Raw genomic sequence first — 16,857 nt, 5'->3', positions numbered from 1 at the left:
TACTGTTCTTTCTGTAAGAACCCACCCTAAATATTTCCAGGGCAGCATATTTTGAATTTTTTCCTGTAGCAATTTGAAGTCCAAAGGTGTGCAAAGAATTTACAAGAGGTTGCACAACACTTTCCAAATACTCTGTTGTTTCTGTTGCAATTAAAATATCATCCATATAATGATATATTATAGCATTTGGAAATGCATCTCGACTCAGTTGAATAGCCGCAGCAACTACTATCTGACATATAGTAGGACTATTCATCATGCCCTGAGGTAGCGCTGTCCACTGATAACGCTGCATAGGCTCGGCGTTATTTACATTAGGCACTGAAAAGGCAAAATGTGCACAATCATCAGGATGTAAAGGAATCGTGAAGAAGCAATCTTTTAAATCAATGTCTTGTAATTCCCACTCTTTAGGGATCATTGTAGGATTTGGCGTCCCCGGCTGGGTAATCCCCATAGGTTGTAACACTGCATTTATCGCTCGTAAATCCTGTAATAATCTCCATTTTCCTGACATTTTTGGAATAACAAAAATCAGTGTGTTCCATGGACTAGTTGAAGTGACAATGTGTCCTTGCTGCAGCTGCTCTGGAATTAATTTATATGCTTGTATCAATTTGTCCCCTTTTAACGGCCACTGATCGACCCAAACAGGCGCGGAGGTTAGCCATGTAAGTTTGAGCAGGGGTTTTACATCAGTGACCCTTAGGATAAATTTGAATTGACTGTGGTTAGGGTAATGTGCCATTGTTTCAATAAATCTCTGCCCCACAAAGTTACAGATGAGTCAAGTACATAAGGCTGAATCCATGCTTCATGCTTCTCAGGCCCCTTTACTGACAAAAGTTTGGCACTTCGCATGGGCTGTTGAGTACTTCCTATACCAACAATTGTAGAAAGAGCCATTTGTAATGGCCACGAAGTTGGCCAGTCCTTTTTTGATATTATAGAAACGTCTGCTCCGGTATCTAGCAATCCTGAAAACCATCTACCCTCAATTTGCAAAATTAAAATCGGCTGTGTAGCAGTCCCATCGGTTAGTGGTGCCTGCACTGAATTCTAGACCCTGTTGGTTTGCGGGGCACTGGGTCTCGTGCCCCTCCTGTAGTTTCCCTGGAAGAGATTACCTTCTTTGTCAAATTTCAATTTGTGTTGATTCGCCCAATGATATCCTTTACTACAATGAGGGCAGAAGTGATTTACAGGTTTATCACATTTGGATTTCTGTCAGTTAGGACATTGCTTAGCCATATGTCCTAATTTTCCACACTCAGAGAATTTCATAGTAACTTGATTAACATTTAGTTGCTGTGACAGTGCAGCAGCTAACATGTTAACTCTATGAGTGTCTGTCCCTACGTTTTGACATATCTTAATATACTGCCCAATGTCAGTAGCTCTTCCTCTAACTGTTTTCAGTGCAGCCTGACAGTCTGTATTTGCATTCTCATAAGCCAATTGAAATAATAATGCTTTTGCAGCTTCCGGATTTTCTACCTGCCATGTCATTGCGGCTTGAAGGCGATCAATAAAAGATACATACGGTTCCTGAGAACCCTGTCGTATAGAGGCAAATGAAACGGTACCTTGCCCAGTTTCGGGTACGTGTCGTAAAGCCATGATCACAATATGAGTAGCTTGATTGAAAACTTGCTTTGGCAAAGCTGCTTGTGCCTGAGGTGTAATGTAAGGGCCTGTTCCTTGTAACATGTTTTGATCTATAAGTATCCCTGATGACAAGTTCTCAATAATTTGTTCCTCTGACAAATCATTGTATTCTAATTGCCATACAGAATACTGAGCAGAAGTCAACACCGTTTTCATAAGCAGTTTCCAGTCCCAAGGAGTCATAGTATAAGTGCCTTCAATTATTTCCACTAGTCCCATTGTAAATGAATTGTGTAACCCATTTTCACAAATTGATTTCCGTAATTCTTTTATCATTTCATAAGGTAAACTGTCATGCTGTGGTGGATTATGGGGTTTGTATATAACAGGAAAAGTAGACGTGGGATCTCCTTGCTGTAGAGCTTTTTCTCAACAGCGTTGCATCAAGCTATTTGTATTTTTTCCCAAATCATTAAGTGAATCGTCACATTTAGCATCAAAGTCTGTTAAAGGCAGAGCTGAAGGCACTATAGTTTTTTCTCCACACCTCTGTAAAGCAGGAGCCACAGGATTAGACAGAGGCATAGAGTTAGAAGGATTAGTAGGAGAAGGAGATACAGGCAGTGCAGCAAAGCCAGGTTCCATTTTAAGTTCTGCAAACCCTGGAGAGGGAGTACCAGGTGATTAGGGTGGGTGGGTGGGGGATGGCAGCGGCATGGCGGCGGCTGTGGCGGCTGTGGCAGCCGTGGTGGGCGCAGAGGCCGCAGGAGGCAGTGGCAGTGAAGCAGGTGCAAAAGTGGTAGGAGGCAGTGGCAAGGCAGTGGGGACCTGTATGTGGTGGTGAGGGTCGGCAACCCCGTAGAGCCCGTGCTGCCCGCCCGCTGCCTGCCTGTCTACCTGCCGGCGGGGTGTGTGCGTTAATGGTGTTAGTGCAGGTGGTGGTGGAGGTAATGAGGGATATTATCCGGCTCCTTTTCAGAGTCCACCCTGCCTGATGCAGAAGAATTATTATCGGAATCAGAATCCTGCTCATTAGCGGCCTGCTTACAGACTGTCTCCTCAAAAGCAATATCAGGTTGTATTGGTATGATTTTCACTGCCGGCTGTAAATGCACCAGCACAATATAAATAAATCTCCATGTCATAATTAAATTTTCTGATACACCAAATGCCAAACTTTTTCGCATTTGTAAACGCTCCCTGACTCTTTCCCAAACCTTGCTATCAAAAGTTCCCTCTGTGGGAAACCAGTTACAATTATCCTTTACCCATATTAAAAGCAAAGCAATTTGTCCCTCTGTTATTTTATACCCAGAAGCCCGTAAAATCTGCTGCAAAGTGTTTAAGTAGAGCTTATGCTCCTGGGAAGCTGACTGCCCCATGCTACCGAAATCTCGCAACTCACCCATTCCACAGGGGTTGCTGTCTCCTATTTTCTCAGAGTCATGGCCACTTCGTCAAAACTCTCCCCGTTAGATTGCGTGGTCTCCGCAGTGGAGGGGAATCACCTCTTTCCTTCTTCTCTTGATCACGTCTTTTTCTTCTCTTAATCGTGCCGGCTTCTTCTCTCCGTCACATTGTCTTCTTCCCTTGATCACGTCGGGCTCACCATCTGCGGTGACTGAATCAAGCGCTCAAGCTCTCTGTGCAAGATTCCCTTTATTTCACAAAAGAATCCAACTTATATATGTTTCAACAAAGGTCTAGAAAGAACTAACAGCATACAGCCAATACTACTAACAGAGGAGCGCATATCTGGCTCAGCTGGGATGTTTGCCAGTCCTCAGAACACTTAAAGATAAAAACATTCCATACACATACTCCTGACTGTCTTCAGCCACATCTTCCCAGGCCTACACCAGGCCATCCTCCAACCTGACCTTGTGAAACTAGTTCTTCAAGGGCTTGGCAAACATGCAGCACAACAAATTCTAACAGTCACTCTTGAAAACAAATGCCAGGTGTTCCGATCTGCTCCCACAGCAGAACATACTAAATGCTGCAATAGGAAGCAGTGAGTGCTAGTAGTGGGTGACTGCTGAGAGGCACCAAGGCACCCATCTGCTGGCCTGATATACAGTCAAGGGGAGTTTGCTGCTTGCCAGGAGCCAGGATCTGGGATGTCCCAGAGAGACCACCACAACTGGTTAAAAGCACAGGCTACTATCCCCTACTTCTTTTCCATGTGGGCACCAATGACACGGTAAAGCATAGCCTGGGCAAGATCAAGCAGGACTTCAGAGCCCTGGGGGCCCAAGTGATCTCCTCTGTCTTGCCAGTCAGGGATAGAGGTGCAGGCAGAAGTCGACACATCATGCATCATTGATCAATACCTGTCTTTGTGGCTGGTGTCGTCGCCAGGGCTTTGGTTTCTACGATCACAGGGTGTTCTTTGATGAATACAGCTTATTGGGGAGAAATGGGATCCACCTATCTAGAAGAGGCAGGAGAATCTTTTCTAGCAGATTGACTGACTTAGTGAATCGTGCTTTAAACTAACAAACTTGGGGGGGGGGGGAGTGTCCAAAACTGTGACACCTGCATATTCATAAGCAACAGGTTGGATGAGCACACCTAACAAGAGCAGTGAGGAATGCTCCCTAACCCTCTCCAAAGGTGAGAACCCTAAGTCCAGCCACCTCAATTGCATGTATAGCAACGCACATCATCTGGGCAACAAACAGGAGGAACTGGAGCTCTGTGCCCAGCCTGAGAGTTTTGGTATCATAGGAATCACAGAAACTTGGTAGGAAAACTCATGTGACTGGAAGACCACAATGGATGGCTAAAAACTCTTTTGGAATGATAGGAAGGGAAGAAGAGGAGGTGGAGTTGCACTTTACGTAAAAGAGAAATTTGAGTGTATGGAGGTGAGCTATGGAGACCATGAGAGTTCTACTGAATGCCTTTGGATCAAGATTGGAGGGATCGTCACCAAGGGGGATCTTATGGTAGGTATCTGTTACCGACCTCCCAATCAGGATGATGAGGCTGACGAAACCTTACTTCAACTGCTCAAGGAAGTCTCGGACCAACAGAACCTGGTCCTCATGGGAGACTTCAATTACCCAGACATTTGTTGGGAAAACAACACAGTGGTGCACAAGTTGTCCATCAGGTTCTTGGAACGCATTGAGGACTGCTTCCTGCTACAGATGCTGGACATGCCAACTAGGAACAGCACGTTGCTGGATTTACTGCTCACAAACTGATGAGACTTACTTGACAACATAACCTACCAATGGTAGCCTTGGAAACAGCGACCACAGCATCATGGAGTTTAAGATTCTGCTGCACACGCTGAAGACCAGTAGTAGGACAAAGGCCCTGGATTTTAGAAAAGCCAATTTCAAGATGCTCAGAGCCCAGCTGCAAGGGATTCCATGGGAAGCATCAATGGAGGGCAAAGGAGCTTGCGAGTGCTGGGAGTTATTCAAGAATAGCGTCCTGGAAGCGCAAGAACATCTCCATCCCCTACAAAGGAAAAGGAAGAAGGCGGAACAAGAGACCACCCTGGCTTAACAAAGAGCTTTTGGGTATGCTTACAAGCAAATAAAGCAGCATACCGGCTATGGAAAGGCATCCAAATAGCCATCGAGGACTACAAGAACCTTGCTAGGGCATGCAGAGATGCAGTCAGGAAGGCTAAGGCTCAGCTAGAACTGAAATTGGCCAAAGATGCCAAGTACAACAAGAAAGGGTTCTTCAGGTACATGAGCAGTAAGCAGAAGCACAGGGAAGACAGAGGCCTATTGCTGAACAGGGCAGGGAAAGTAGTTACTAATAATGCTGACAAGGCAGAGGTTCTCAATACCTTCTTTGCTTCTGTCTTTACTAACATAGCTGGACCCCAGATCACAGGATCAAAGCGCTACAACAATGCATGTGTTGACCCACCAGTAGTGGAAGAAGGGCTGGTCTATGGCCTCTCTTGCAAGGGCTCAACCCACATAAATCTACAGGCCCAGATGGAATCCACTGCAGGGTGTTAAGGGAAGTGGCTGACATTGTTGCCCAAGACCACTGTCTATAATGTGTTAAAAGTCATGGAGATCAGGGGATATCTCTGATGACTGGAAGAGGGCAAATGTCATACCCATCTACAAGAAGGGCCCAAAACAAGGCCCAGGGAAACTACAGGCCCATTAGTCTTCAATCCCTGAGAAAGTAATGGAATGAGTCCTCCTAGAAACTATCACAAGCCAAATGAAGCAGGTGATTGGGAAAAGCCAGCCCAGATTTACCAAAGGCAAATCATGCCAGACTAACCTGATCACCTTCTACAACAAAATAACATTTTCTGTCAACATGGGGAAAGCAGTGGATGTTGTTTACCTGGACTTCAGCAAAGCATTTGACACTGTTTCCCACAACCTTCTCCTGGACAAACTGGCAAGATACAGACTGGATGGGTGGTCTGCAAGGTGGGTAGGAAATTGGCTAACAGGCCACATTCAGAGGGTGGTGGTCAATGGTTTTTACTCAGGCTGGCAGCCTGTCACAAGTGGGGTCCTCCAGGGAGCGATACTGGGCCCCATGCCGTTCAACCTCTTCATAAATGATCTGGATGATGGGATTGAAAGCACCCTCACCAAGTTTGCTGATGACACCAAACTAGGTGGTGTGGTGGACACGTCAGAAGGGAGAGCCATCTTACAGGGAGACCTGGACAGGCTGGAAGAGTGGGCTAGCGAGAACAGTATGAGGTTTAACAAAGACAAGTGCAAAGTCCTGCACCTGGGTCAGAATAACCAAAGAGCCCAGTACAGGCTAGGATCCATGTGGCTGGGGAGCAGCCTTGCTGAAAGGGACCTGGGGTCCTGGTGGATGACAAGCTGAACATGAGTCAGCAGTGTGCCGCTGCAGCAACAAAGGCAAATTGGATCCTGGGCTGCATCTGCAGGGGCATTACCAGCAGAGATAGAGACGTGATCATCCCACTCTGCTCAGTGCTTGTCAGGCCGCACCTGGAGTACTGTGTCCAGTTCTGGTCCCCACAATTCAAGTAAGATGCAGACAGACTGGAGAGGGTCCAAAGGAAGGCCATGAAGATGATCAAAGGGCTGGAGAACCTGCCCTGTGAGGAAAGGCTGAAGGAGTTAGGTCTCTTCTCCCTGGAGAAGAGAAGGCTCAGGGGGGACCTCGTCAAAGTATTCCAGTACTTAAAGGGCAGCTACAAAGAGGACAGAGGGTCTCTCTTCACAAGGAACCACATGGAGAAGACAAGGGGCAATGGGTACAAGTTGCACCGGGAGAGGCTTCATCTTGACATAGGAAAGAAATTTTTTACAGTGAGAACAATTATTCACTGGAACAACCTCCCCAGGGATGTGGTAGAGTCCCCATCGCTGGAGGTTTTCAAGACGTGATTGGACAAGGTGCTAGATAATGTCATCTAGGCTTCCTTTCCCATGAAAGGTTGGACAAGATGATCTTTTGAGGTCCCTTCCAACCTGGGCTATTCTATGATTCTCTGATTCTATGTATTTTTCTCCAAAAGAAATGTTTTGTAGGTATATAAAAAAGAAAAATGCTACCAGCTCAGTGCCCATGGACGTTTCTGTGATAATAAACTGTGGTAGACATGTAATGTAGAAGGTAGGTAACAAACTTCTGTGAATAAATAATCTATTCAGGTACCTATTTAATATTGAATGATGTGAAGTATTTACTGACAAGTGCCTTGTGCAATCTCATTTACTGATGTATACTTTCAGAGGGGATGAGTGAGCTCCAGACATCTCATTTCTGTTGCAGTTGTATACTTGTGTATTTGAGGAAAATTGAAAGATATGTTAGTATCCTTGGGCTAAATGTGTTTGAAGCTTGAGAAAAATCCTAACTCAAGTGAAATGATCAGATTGCTTATCTTTCTAACTTCCATTAACCAGAAATATTTTTTAGGCAAGACGTGGCCATCACTGGATATGGCCTCTTAAGTGCCTCCTTTTCATAGAATCATACAAGAATAGAATAGACTATTTCAGTTGGAAGGGACCTACAATGATCATCTAGTCCAACTGCCTGACCACTTCAGGGCTGACCAAAAGTTACAGCATGTTATTAAGGGCATTGTCCAAATGCCTCTTAAACACTGACAGGCATGGGGCATTGACCACCTCTCTAGGAAGACTGTTCCAGTGTTTGACCACCCTCTCGGTAGAGAAATGCTTCCTAATGTCAAGTCTGAACCTCCCCTGATGCAGCTTTGAACCATTCCCACGCGTCCTGTCACTGGATACCAGGGAGAAGAGATCAGCACCTCCCTCTCCACTTCCCCTCCTCAGGAAGCTGTAGAGAGCAATGAGGTCACCCCGCAGCCTCCTTTTCTCCAAACTAGACAAACCCAGTGTCCTCAGCCGCTCCTCATAGGACATGCCTTCCAGCCCTTTCACCAGCTTTGTTGCCCTCCTCTGGACACATTCAAGGACCTTAACATCTTTTTTAAATTGCGGTGCCCAGAACTGTACACAGTACTCAAGGTGAGGCCGCAACAATGCTAAATACAGAGGGATAATCACCTCTCTTGACCAGCTGGTTATGCTGTGTTTGATGCACCCCAGGATGTGGTTTGTCCTCTTGGCTGCCAGGGCACACTGCTGACTCATATTGAGCTTACCGTCAGCCAGCACCCCCAGATCCCTTTCTGCAGGGCTGCTCTCCAGCCACTCCTCTCCCAATCTATACTTGTGTCCAGCATTACTCCGTCCCAGGTGCAGAATCTGGCATTTGTTCTTGTTAAATTTCATGCCACTGATGATTGCCCAATGCTCCAGTCTATCCAGATCCCTCTGCAAGGCCTCTTGTCCCTCGAGAGAGTCAACAGCACCTCCCAGTTTGGCATCATCAGCAAACTTACTTACTAAGGGCGCATTCAACTCCTGCATCCAGATCGTTAATAAAAATATTGAACAGGACTGGCCCTAGAATTGAACCCTGAGGAACACCGCTGGTGACTGGTCGCCAGCCAGACGTACCCCATTCATTACAACCCTTTGAGCCCTGCTCTTCAGCCAGTTCTTCACCCAGCACACCATGTACCTGTTCATCTCACAGTTGGACAACTTGTCCAGAAGGGCGCTGTGAGGGACAGTATCAGAGGTTGGAAGGGACCACTGGAGGTTGTCTCATTCAGCCCCCCTGCTCACATCAGGGGCAGCTAGAGTGGGTTGCCCAGGATATTGTCCAGTTGGGTTTTGCATATCTTGAAGGATGCAGACTCCACCATCTGTTTCAGTGTTCAATGACCCTTGTGGTGTATTTAAAAAAAAAAGTGTGGAATTTCCTATGTTTCAGTTTGTGCCCATTGCCTCTTGTCCTGTCACTGGGCACTACTGAGAAGAGTCTGGCTCTGTTGTCTTTACACCCTCCCATCAGCTATTTATATAGATTGATAAGACCCCCCTGATCCTTCCCTTCTCCAGGAGCAACAGTCCCAGCTCTCTCATCCCCTCCTTGCATGAAAGATGCTCCAATCCCTTAATAGACTTCATGGCCCTTTGCTTGACTGACTCCAGTATGTCTGTGTCTTTCTTGTACTGGTGAGTCCAGAACTGGATACAGGACTCCAGGTGTGGCCTCACCAGTGCTGAGTAGAGAGGAAGGATCACGTCCCTCAGTCTGCTGGTGACACTCTTCCTAATGCATCCTAGGATGCTGTTGGCTGCCTTTGCTGTGCAGGCACATTGCTGGCTCATGTTCAACTTGATGTCCATCAGGACCCCCCAGGTCTTTTTCTGCCAAGCTGCTTTCCAGCTGGGTGGCTCCCAGCATGTATTGGTGCCTGGGGTTGTTCCTTCCCAGGTGCAGGACTTGGCATTTCCCTTTGCTGAACTCTATGAGGGTCCTGTCTGCCCATTTCTCAGTTTGTCAAGGTCTCTCTGGATGGCAGCACAACCCTTTGGAGTATCAACCACTTCTTCCAGTTTTGTATCATCTGTTTTTAAATATAGTATCAGTTCATTTTGCACAGCAGCAAGAGTAATGACATCGAGAAACTGACGCTGCATGGAAAAGACTATGCAGCTGCAGTTAGATTAGATATTCTGTGCATGGAACTGGAGAAGTGCAGTTCATGCCCTCCTGAATAATGCATGATAGACCAGCATGGATTTTTTGGCACATATACACATCAGAGAGAATGGCATATAGGGATTCCCTTTAGAAAAGGCTATGGTTCTCCTAGGTATATACTTCTTATCCCTCTGGGAGGGCAGGGGCCTATGTCTTCAAAGTAGTCTCCTAAGGAAGAACGATCAGCAAGAGCTATCTCCATATGGAAATTTTATGTTGTGAATGCTCTTAGCTGAGTATGGGAAGGAGGCATTTAAAGGTACAAATAGAAGATGTATGCAGTGCACAAATCATAGGTCTTGAGATATACTGCTGCAAAAAAATTGGTAAACAGCATCACTTCTAAACCGAGCAGATTTTAGTATTAGAAGACATTCTAACCAACTGGGTTGAGCAGGATAGGTTTGATGCAACACAGTGCTATTGTCTTTCCTATTATGTGTTTTGTTATTAAATCCCATTGTAAAGGGCAGTGAAGGACTCTCAGGTGAAGTGGATCACATCGTTACACTGAAACAATGCAATTAAGATGGAGAATTTTTGGATGTACTGGGCTAAAAGTGAAATGTAGATAGGTCTTCAAGGAAGAGAAAAGAAAAGGTTGCAGGTGCTTATTATTATTAAGATTCCTGGAAAAAAGTGCTTTATAAGTCAGTAGCAAAGCTCTCTATGGTAATAGTAGAAAGACTGACATTCATTTATTGTTTGTATCTTGACAAAGTTTTAGTTAGGCTTCTAAAGCAGTTCTGTTAACTCTTAAAGAAGCTGTATTGGACATTTGCTTTAGACATTAGTTTATAGTGTTTTCAAGTAGCTGTGTAAATTGTCTGTCCTCCATGATTTATCAAATATTTCTTGCTATTGGTATAAAAGCTACTTATGGGCTGTAGTGTATGTTGTATATTGTACCTCTGTGCTTTCATTTTTCTGAGGAAGACAAACAGGCAATTATTCTTCAAAGACAAAACTTGGACATACAAGCATTTTTGGGAATAACTCTAATTGCATGTCTTGTAGCACACTGTAGATTGTATGATGCTTGGATTTGGGGCAGGGAGGGGGATTGGTCAGGCTGCAGTAGTTCTTTCAGAAACTTTTGTAGCAAATGTGGAAAGACAGTTCCTAGAAGGCAGCTGTATGATCTTTCTGATAGGTCAATAAGAATAATATTCTGTAGACAAGACTAGCTTAGGATTTTTGTGATGCTACTGGAAAAACCATTAACATATTTTAAACAGTGCTGAATTTCTATATGTCAGCAATTAGATTAGTTTATGTAAAAGTTTTATTATTATTTTGGCATATGAATATGAGAGCTTTCAGAGAATTCTTTGTGGATACATTTGGTGTTGAAGGATTGTATGCTTTATTTTTTTGTCTTTGCTTACCGCTTAAAGCTCAGTCTTCCAATATCTATATATGATGTCATTGTTAGGTTGACAGCATTTCACACCTTTTATGTTTAACCATAATATAAACAGTATTATGTATCTAATGGGAATAGGAATGCAATGGGAATAGGTGTATTGGGTTTGGGTGGCAAAGTTTTGATAGCAGGGGGGGCTACAGGGGTGGCTTCTGTGAGAAGATGCCAGAAGCTTCCCCTATGTCCGACAGAGCCAATGCCAGCCAGCTCCAAGACAGACCCACCACTGGCCAAGGCTGAGCCTATCAGCGATCGTGGTAGTACTTCTGTGATACCATATTTAAGAAGGGGGAAAAAAAACCCTGCGCAATAGAAACTGCAGCCAGAGAGAGGAGCAAGAACATGTAAAAGAAACAACTCTGCAGACACCAAAGTCAGTGAAGAAGGAGGGGAGGAAATGCTCCAGGTGCCGGAGCAGAGATTCACCTGCAGCCTGTGGTGAAGACCATGGTGAGGCAGACTGCCCCCCTGCAGCCCATGGAGGACCATGGCGGAGCAGATATCAACCTGCAGCCCGTGGAGGACCCCACACCGGAGCAGGTGGGTGCCCCCGAAGGAGGCTGTGACCCCGTGGGAAGCCCACCCTGGAGCAGGCTCCTAGCAGGACCTGTGGTCTCATGGAGAGAGAGGAGCCCACGCTGTAGCAGGTTTTCTGGCAGGATTTCTGACCCTGCGCGGGACCCATGCTGGAGCAGTTTGTGAAGAACTGTAGCCCATGGGAATGACTCACGTTGGATAATTTCATGGAGAACTGTCTCCCGTGGGAGAGGCCCCACGCTGGAGCAGGGGAAGAGTGTAAGGAATCTTCCCCCTGAGGAGGAAGGAGCAGCAGAGACAACGTATGGTGAGCTGACTGCAAGCCCCATTCCCATTCCCATTCCCCTGTGCTGCTGGAGGAGAGAAGGTAGAGAAACTCAGGACTGAAGTTGAGCCCAGGAAGAAGGGAGGAGTGGGGGGAAGGTGTTTTAAGATTTAATTTTTATTTTCTCATTATCCTACTCTGATTTGATTGGTAATAAATTAAATTAATTTTTCCCCAAGTCGAGTCTTTTTTGCCCGTGATGGTAATTGGTGAGTGATCTCTCCTGTCCTTATCTCGACCCACAAGCCCTTTGTTATATTTTCTCTCCCCTGTCCAGCTGAGGAGGGGGAGTGATAGAACTGCTTTGGTGGGCACCTGGCATCCAGCCAGGGTCAACCCACCACAATAGGAAATGCTACTTGTGCAGTTGAGTCAGCACAGAACTGTAACATTTTATGTCACATGGTAAGTTAGGAAGTATATAACTCTCTCAAAGTCCTTGTGAGAGTGCCAGGGATCTTATGGGTGATAGATGATTCATCATTTTCATAGTGCAAGTATATTCCCATATTCTAGGTGCCATTTCACAAAATCACCTTTTCTATATGTCTTTTTTTGCCCCACAGTTGTGAAAGAAAAAAAACAAGCAGCAGCAAGGGCTACTGTTTACCTAGGATGCATCTGTATAAACAATTGCTTTCTAACTCTTTGGTAGTCTCTATTAGTTGAATGTGATTCTGGAATTTCTTTTTAGTAAACATACAAGATAGGCCTTTTCAAGAAATGAGGAAAAGGAGGGTGGGGTGGATTTTTTTTGTTGTTGTGTTTTTGTGAAGAAAAAGCAGCAGAAATAAGATTTCGTAGCATAATATTTGATATAGTTCAAGATTTAAGATGGGGTGGGAATGCAGCCAAGAATTTGCTTCTGGGTTATTGCTGCTGCCATCTCAAAGCAGAAATATAATCATATTACAGTGTTATAACACTAGCTGGCTTAGAGAAGGAATGTAATAATTGCTTATGAAGCTAGAAGGAGAGTATTTGACTGTTTTACTATTAGTGAAAAACTACTGATCTGGCAAAGCAAGGACCAAGATTACTATGTTGAAAGAGACTGTAGAATTTCAGGGATGCTGGGCAAAAAAACCCAGTGTGCATAACTGAATACTAAAGCTTCCTCTGAGGGTTCACCTTGTGGCATCTGCACTGCCACATCTAAAGATATGGTTTTGACATACTTGCTGGGTCAAAGCTTTACACTCTTTTACATGCTGTATTTTTGTATCATACTTGCACTAAAGTACTTACTACTCTTGACTTTAGATACCTAGCTATAGCTCTTTAGTATTAGCAGCATTCCATAGGAGTCTCCTATTAGTATGATAGCATTTCTCATAGCAGCTTACCAAGGTATTTGCTGGGGGATCACATAGCGATAGAAAATTCATGATACAGGTTTTCTGTGCTGTTTGCTTTATTTTTCTAATATGACTTTTCCAAGTATATGATACCTGATGGAGGTTTTATAGTTAGAACAGAGAAGAACATTCTTTATGATAGTGAATGAGTGCAGGAAATAGTCTGAAAGATGGTTTCTCCATTAAGATTTAGTCAAAGTTTTGGTAGTGGGCAGGGGACTGCAGGGGTGGTGTCTGTGGGAAGAAGTATGGGGCTGCCCTGTGCTGGACACAGCTGGTTCCAGCCAGCTTGTCGATGGACCCACAGCAGGATGAAGCTGAGCCAATCAGTGAAGTTGGTGGTGCCTCTGTGAAAACATTTAAGAAAGGACAAAACCACCAGATGATGAGCAGAGGAGTGAGGGGGGAAAAAAAAGTGAAAAACAGTAGTGTGAATAGCAAGGTCAGAGAAGGAGAAGGTTCTCCAGGCTCCAGAGCAGATATTCCCCTGCAGCCTGTGGAAGAGATCACGCCGGAGCAGATATCCACACTGGGGTCTATGGAGGACCCCATGTGAGAGCAGGTAGATATTTCCTGAAGGAACTGAGGCCTGTGGAAAAACCATGCTGGAGCAGATTGTTCCTGACAGGAACTGCAGCTTGTGGAGAGGACCTATGCTGGAGCAGGGGAAAAGTGTAAGGAGGAAGGAGTGGGGGAGAGGAACTGTTATGGACTGACCTAAATCCCCTGTTCCCCATCCCCTCTGCATTGCTCGGGGTGTGGGGAAATAGAGGAGTCAGGAATGAAGGAGTGAAGTTGAGCCTGGGAAAAAGGGGTGGGGAGAAGATGTTGTTTTAATTTGTCTTTGTTTCTCACCATCCAAATCTATTTTAATTGGCAATAAATTAAATGACTTTTCCTCAAGTCAAGTCTGTTTTGCCCGTGACAGTAATTGGTAAGTGATCTTGCTGTCTTTATCGCAACCCATGAGCTTTTCCATCTTCTCCCCCTGTTCTGTTGAGGAGGGGGAGTGAGAGAGCAGCTGGGTGGGTGTGTGGCAGCTGGCTGAGGTCAACCCACCACAGTTGTCCACCACTGAGGGAAGCTATTAATTTTTCAACATGTTTAATTTAATAGATTATTGACAATGAAAAAAAGTTTTCTGTGATGATTTAGCTGTTTAGATAAGTCTCAACATCCCAATAGACTGTGGATGATCATTGCAATGAAAAGGAAGAGCTATAACACTTCAGAAAGTGTTTGTCATGTTCTGGTGTTTTCCTAATTTCTTATTCCCACTGCCAAACCAGAGATATTTCTACATCGGTCACTCAAATTATGTAATTTTATTTTCTTACCATGTCTAGTCTCTATCTCCTGATTCTTCTTCACCCTGGGGTGCTGAACCAAGTAGGCAACATCATCAGGATGTCTGCAGTACAGCAGAGACCTCCACTAATAAAGAGGTAGTGCAATCTTTTTAAAAGCCACTGTCTTGTCTGTATTGCTTATGCCTTTCTATTTTCTTTACCTCTTTGTACATGTTTAATCTCCACTCTTGTACCAAAACAGTAACAAAAAGAAAAAACTGATTTGACCTTTTTCCTTTGTGCTTGCCTCCCTGTCTGACTGAATGCATAACATACTATATCTAAGACCATTTGTGAGGGCATTCCTTACTCTGTGTTTGGCCACAACAACACTTGTTTAACAGGCTAGAGGGTATTGATTTATTGAGGAACAGCTGCCAACGTCACCTCTGTATTCAGGGCAAGAGGAGCTAGCCCTCTTCCTTATTTCTGCAGAATATCTTGCCATAAAGAAAATAACATTTCTCAGCCAGGTGAATAGGCCCTTCCAGTGTAGTAATTTAATGCTGCCTACTATTTTACTGATGGGCAAACTGACCCATAGGAACAAGTAAGTGATTTCTCAGTAGCCCGCCAATGATTCACAGGCAGAACTGAAACTAGAATCTAGGAGTCCTGACTCTGGGCTCCTTGAAAGCAAGCTATACACTTTTTTTTTTTTTTTCCCCCCCAAGGCCTGTACCTGGCAGGTTTCCACACTGCAGTAGTTCCACTGAGATGAGATGAGAATTTTTTTTTTCAAACTTCAATGTTAGATTTGTTAACAGAGATCTGTAAGCAAGTAGACACAGTTGCTGATAGATAACTTGTGCATAGCTATCAGCTAACAGCATGATATCTTCTACAAATGGATAAACCAATCTACTGTAACCAGAAATATTGGTTGAAATTTAAACAAAACTTAGTCCATTCTTTTTTTTTCTTCTTCTTCTTTATCATCTAGGGGAAAAAAAGCTTGTAGCCTGTGTATATATATTAATTTAAATCTATGCTTGCATTTAGAAGGGGATGGAAGCTTTCAGAAGACATGGGAATTTTGTCCTTAATTTATCCTGCACCAAAGCCTTCAACAGTATTGGACTGTGTCATTATGATTTCATCTACAATATTCTTTAGCTTGCTAAAGCCTCTGGCTTTATTAAGTTTACAAATGTAGTTGCTTTATGACAATTCTAAAGGCTGACAGTTGTTAGATATCATTAATCTTACTCAAAGGAAAAAACAAACAAGATGCTACCCATTTTAGTTTTCAATATGTGATCACATACAGTGTTAAAAGTAATAAATTTCAGAGTAATTTCAGTCAGATGTGTTGTGGGGTGCTGGGTTTTTTTCCACACAAATAAGCAACACTGGTTGGTTTAGAACCTCCCTTACAAAAATAATAATGACAAAGCCTCATCATTTTGGGAAACACTTTTAGGTCTTAACAAAACCTTTATTTAAAATGTAAATTTTACAGTGTTCAGTTGATGGAAAAAAACAGTAATTCAACATTAATGACCTATTTTTTTATTACTCATGGATATATAATTAAAAATTTATTTCCCTTTTTTAATAATGTTATCTGATACCTTGTTATTGCTTTAGTTTTATCAGTGTTTCTTGACATGGATAATGAATGAAAAAAATTGTCTGTGTAGAGCCTTTCTAATAAAAACATTAATTCGATGTTAGTTTACACAGCTTTATCCTGAAATTAAGTTTTATTGGCTAGTCAGATTACTGAATATCTGTCAAACCTGTAATTATATACATAAAATTTGGTTAGGCCTTGAGTCTTTTAAAAAAATTATATGTATGCTTTGAAAAGGATACTTATGTGGATAAGCTGCCTCTGATTTTTTGGAAGTGTACAGTTGTTTTGTTCTCTAGGCCTGTCAGAATCCAGCTAATTGAATCTCTGCTAGCATCACAGTAGCAGCAATTGCATGCAATTATTGAAGTGGGGATAGGTGGTTCAGTAAAAATAAAGTCATCACAACAGATTGAATAGCCAAAGAACAGCCAATCCTGATTTGAAAATAAATGCTTGTGTTCTCTCAGCACTTGATTTCCCTTAACCATTTTGACAGCAGGCAGTCATTACTTAGTCACAAATTTCTCTCTGCTGTTATTGTCTCTGAGAAGAATCATAGAATCATTTAGGTTGGAAAAGACTTTTAAGATCATTGAGTCCAA

General features: G+C 43.6%; 1 protein-coding gene across 3 annotated transcripts in view; it reads left to right on the top strand.

Annotated features, from left to right (window-relative positions):
- The window catches only part of LOC138683374 (amyloid-beta A4 precursor protein-binding family A member 1-like), a 145,194-nt gene that overhangs the window by 64,515 nt on the left and 63,822 nt on the right, over window positions 1–16,857 (top strand). For 2 of the 3 annotated variants that reach the window (XM_069775084.1, XM_069775083.1), the window contains exon 3: window positions 14,674–14,772. The exons of the other annotated variant lie outside the window; for it this stretch is intronic. In XM_069775084.1, the coding sequence (XP_069631185.1) occupies window positions 14,674–14,772 (99 nt within the window). The remainder of the gene's footprint in view (window positions 1–14,673; window positions 14,773–16,857) is intronic. 3 annotated transcript variants of the gene reach the window in all.

The sequence above is a fragment of the Haliaeetus albicilla genome, chromosome W, assembly GCF_947461875.1.
Source record: "Haliaeetus albicilla chromosome W, bHalAlb1.1, whole genome shotgun sequence".
NCBI classification, from domain to species: domain Eukaryota; kingdom Metazoa; phylum Chordata; class Aves; order Accipitriformes; family Accipitridae; genus Haliaeetus; species Haliaeetus albicilla.
The sequence above is the reverse complement of the archived record's forward strand: the minus strand, read 5'-3'. Positions and strand labels throughout refer to the sequence as shown.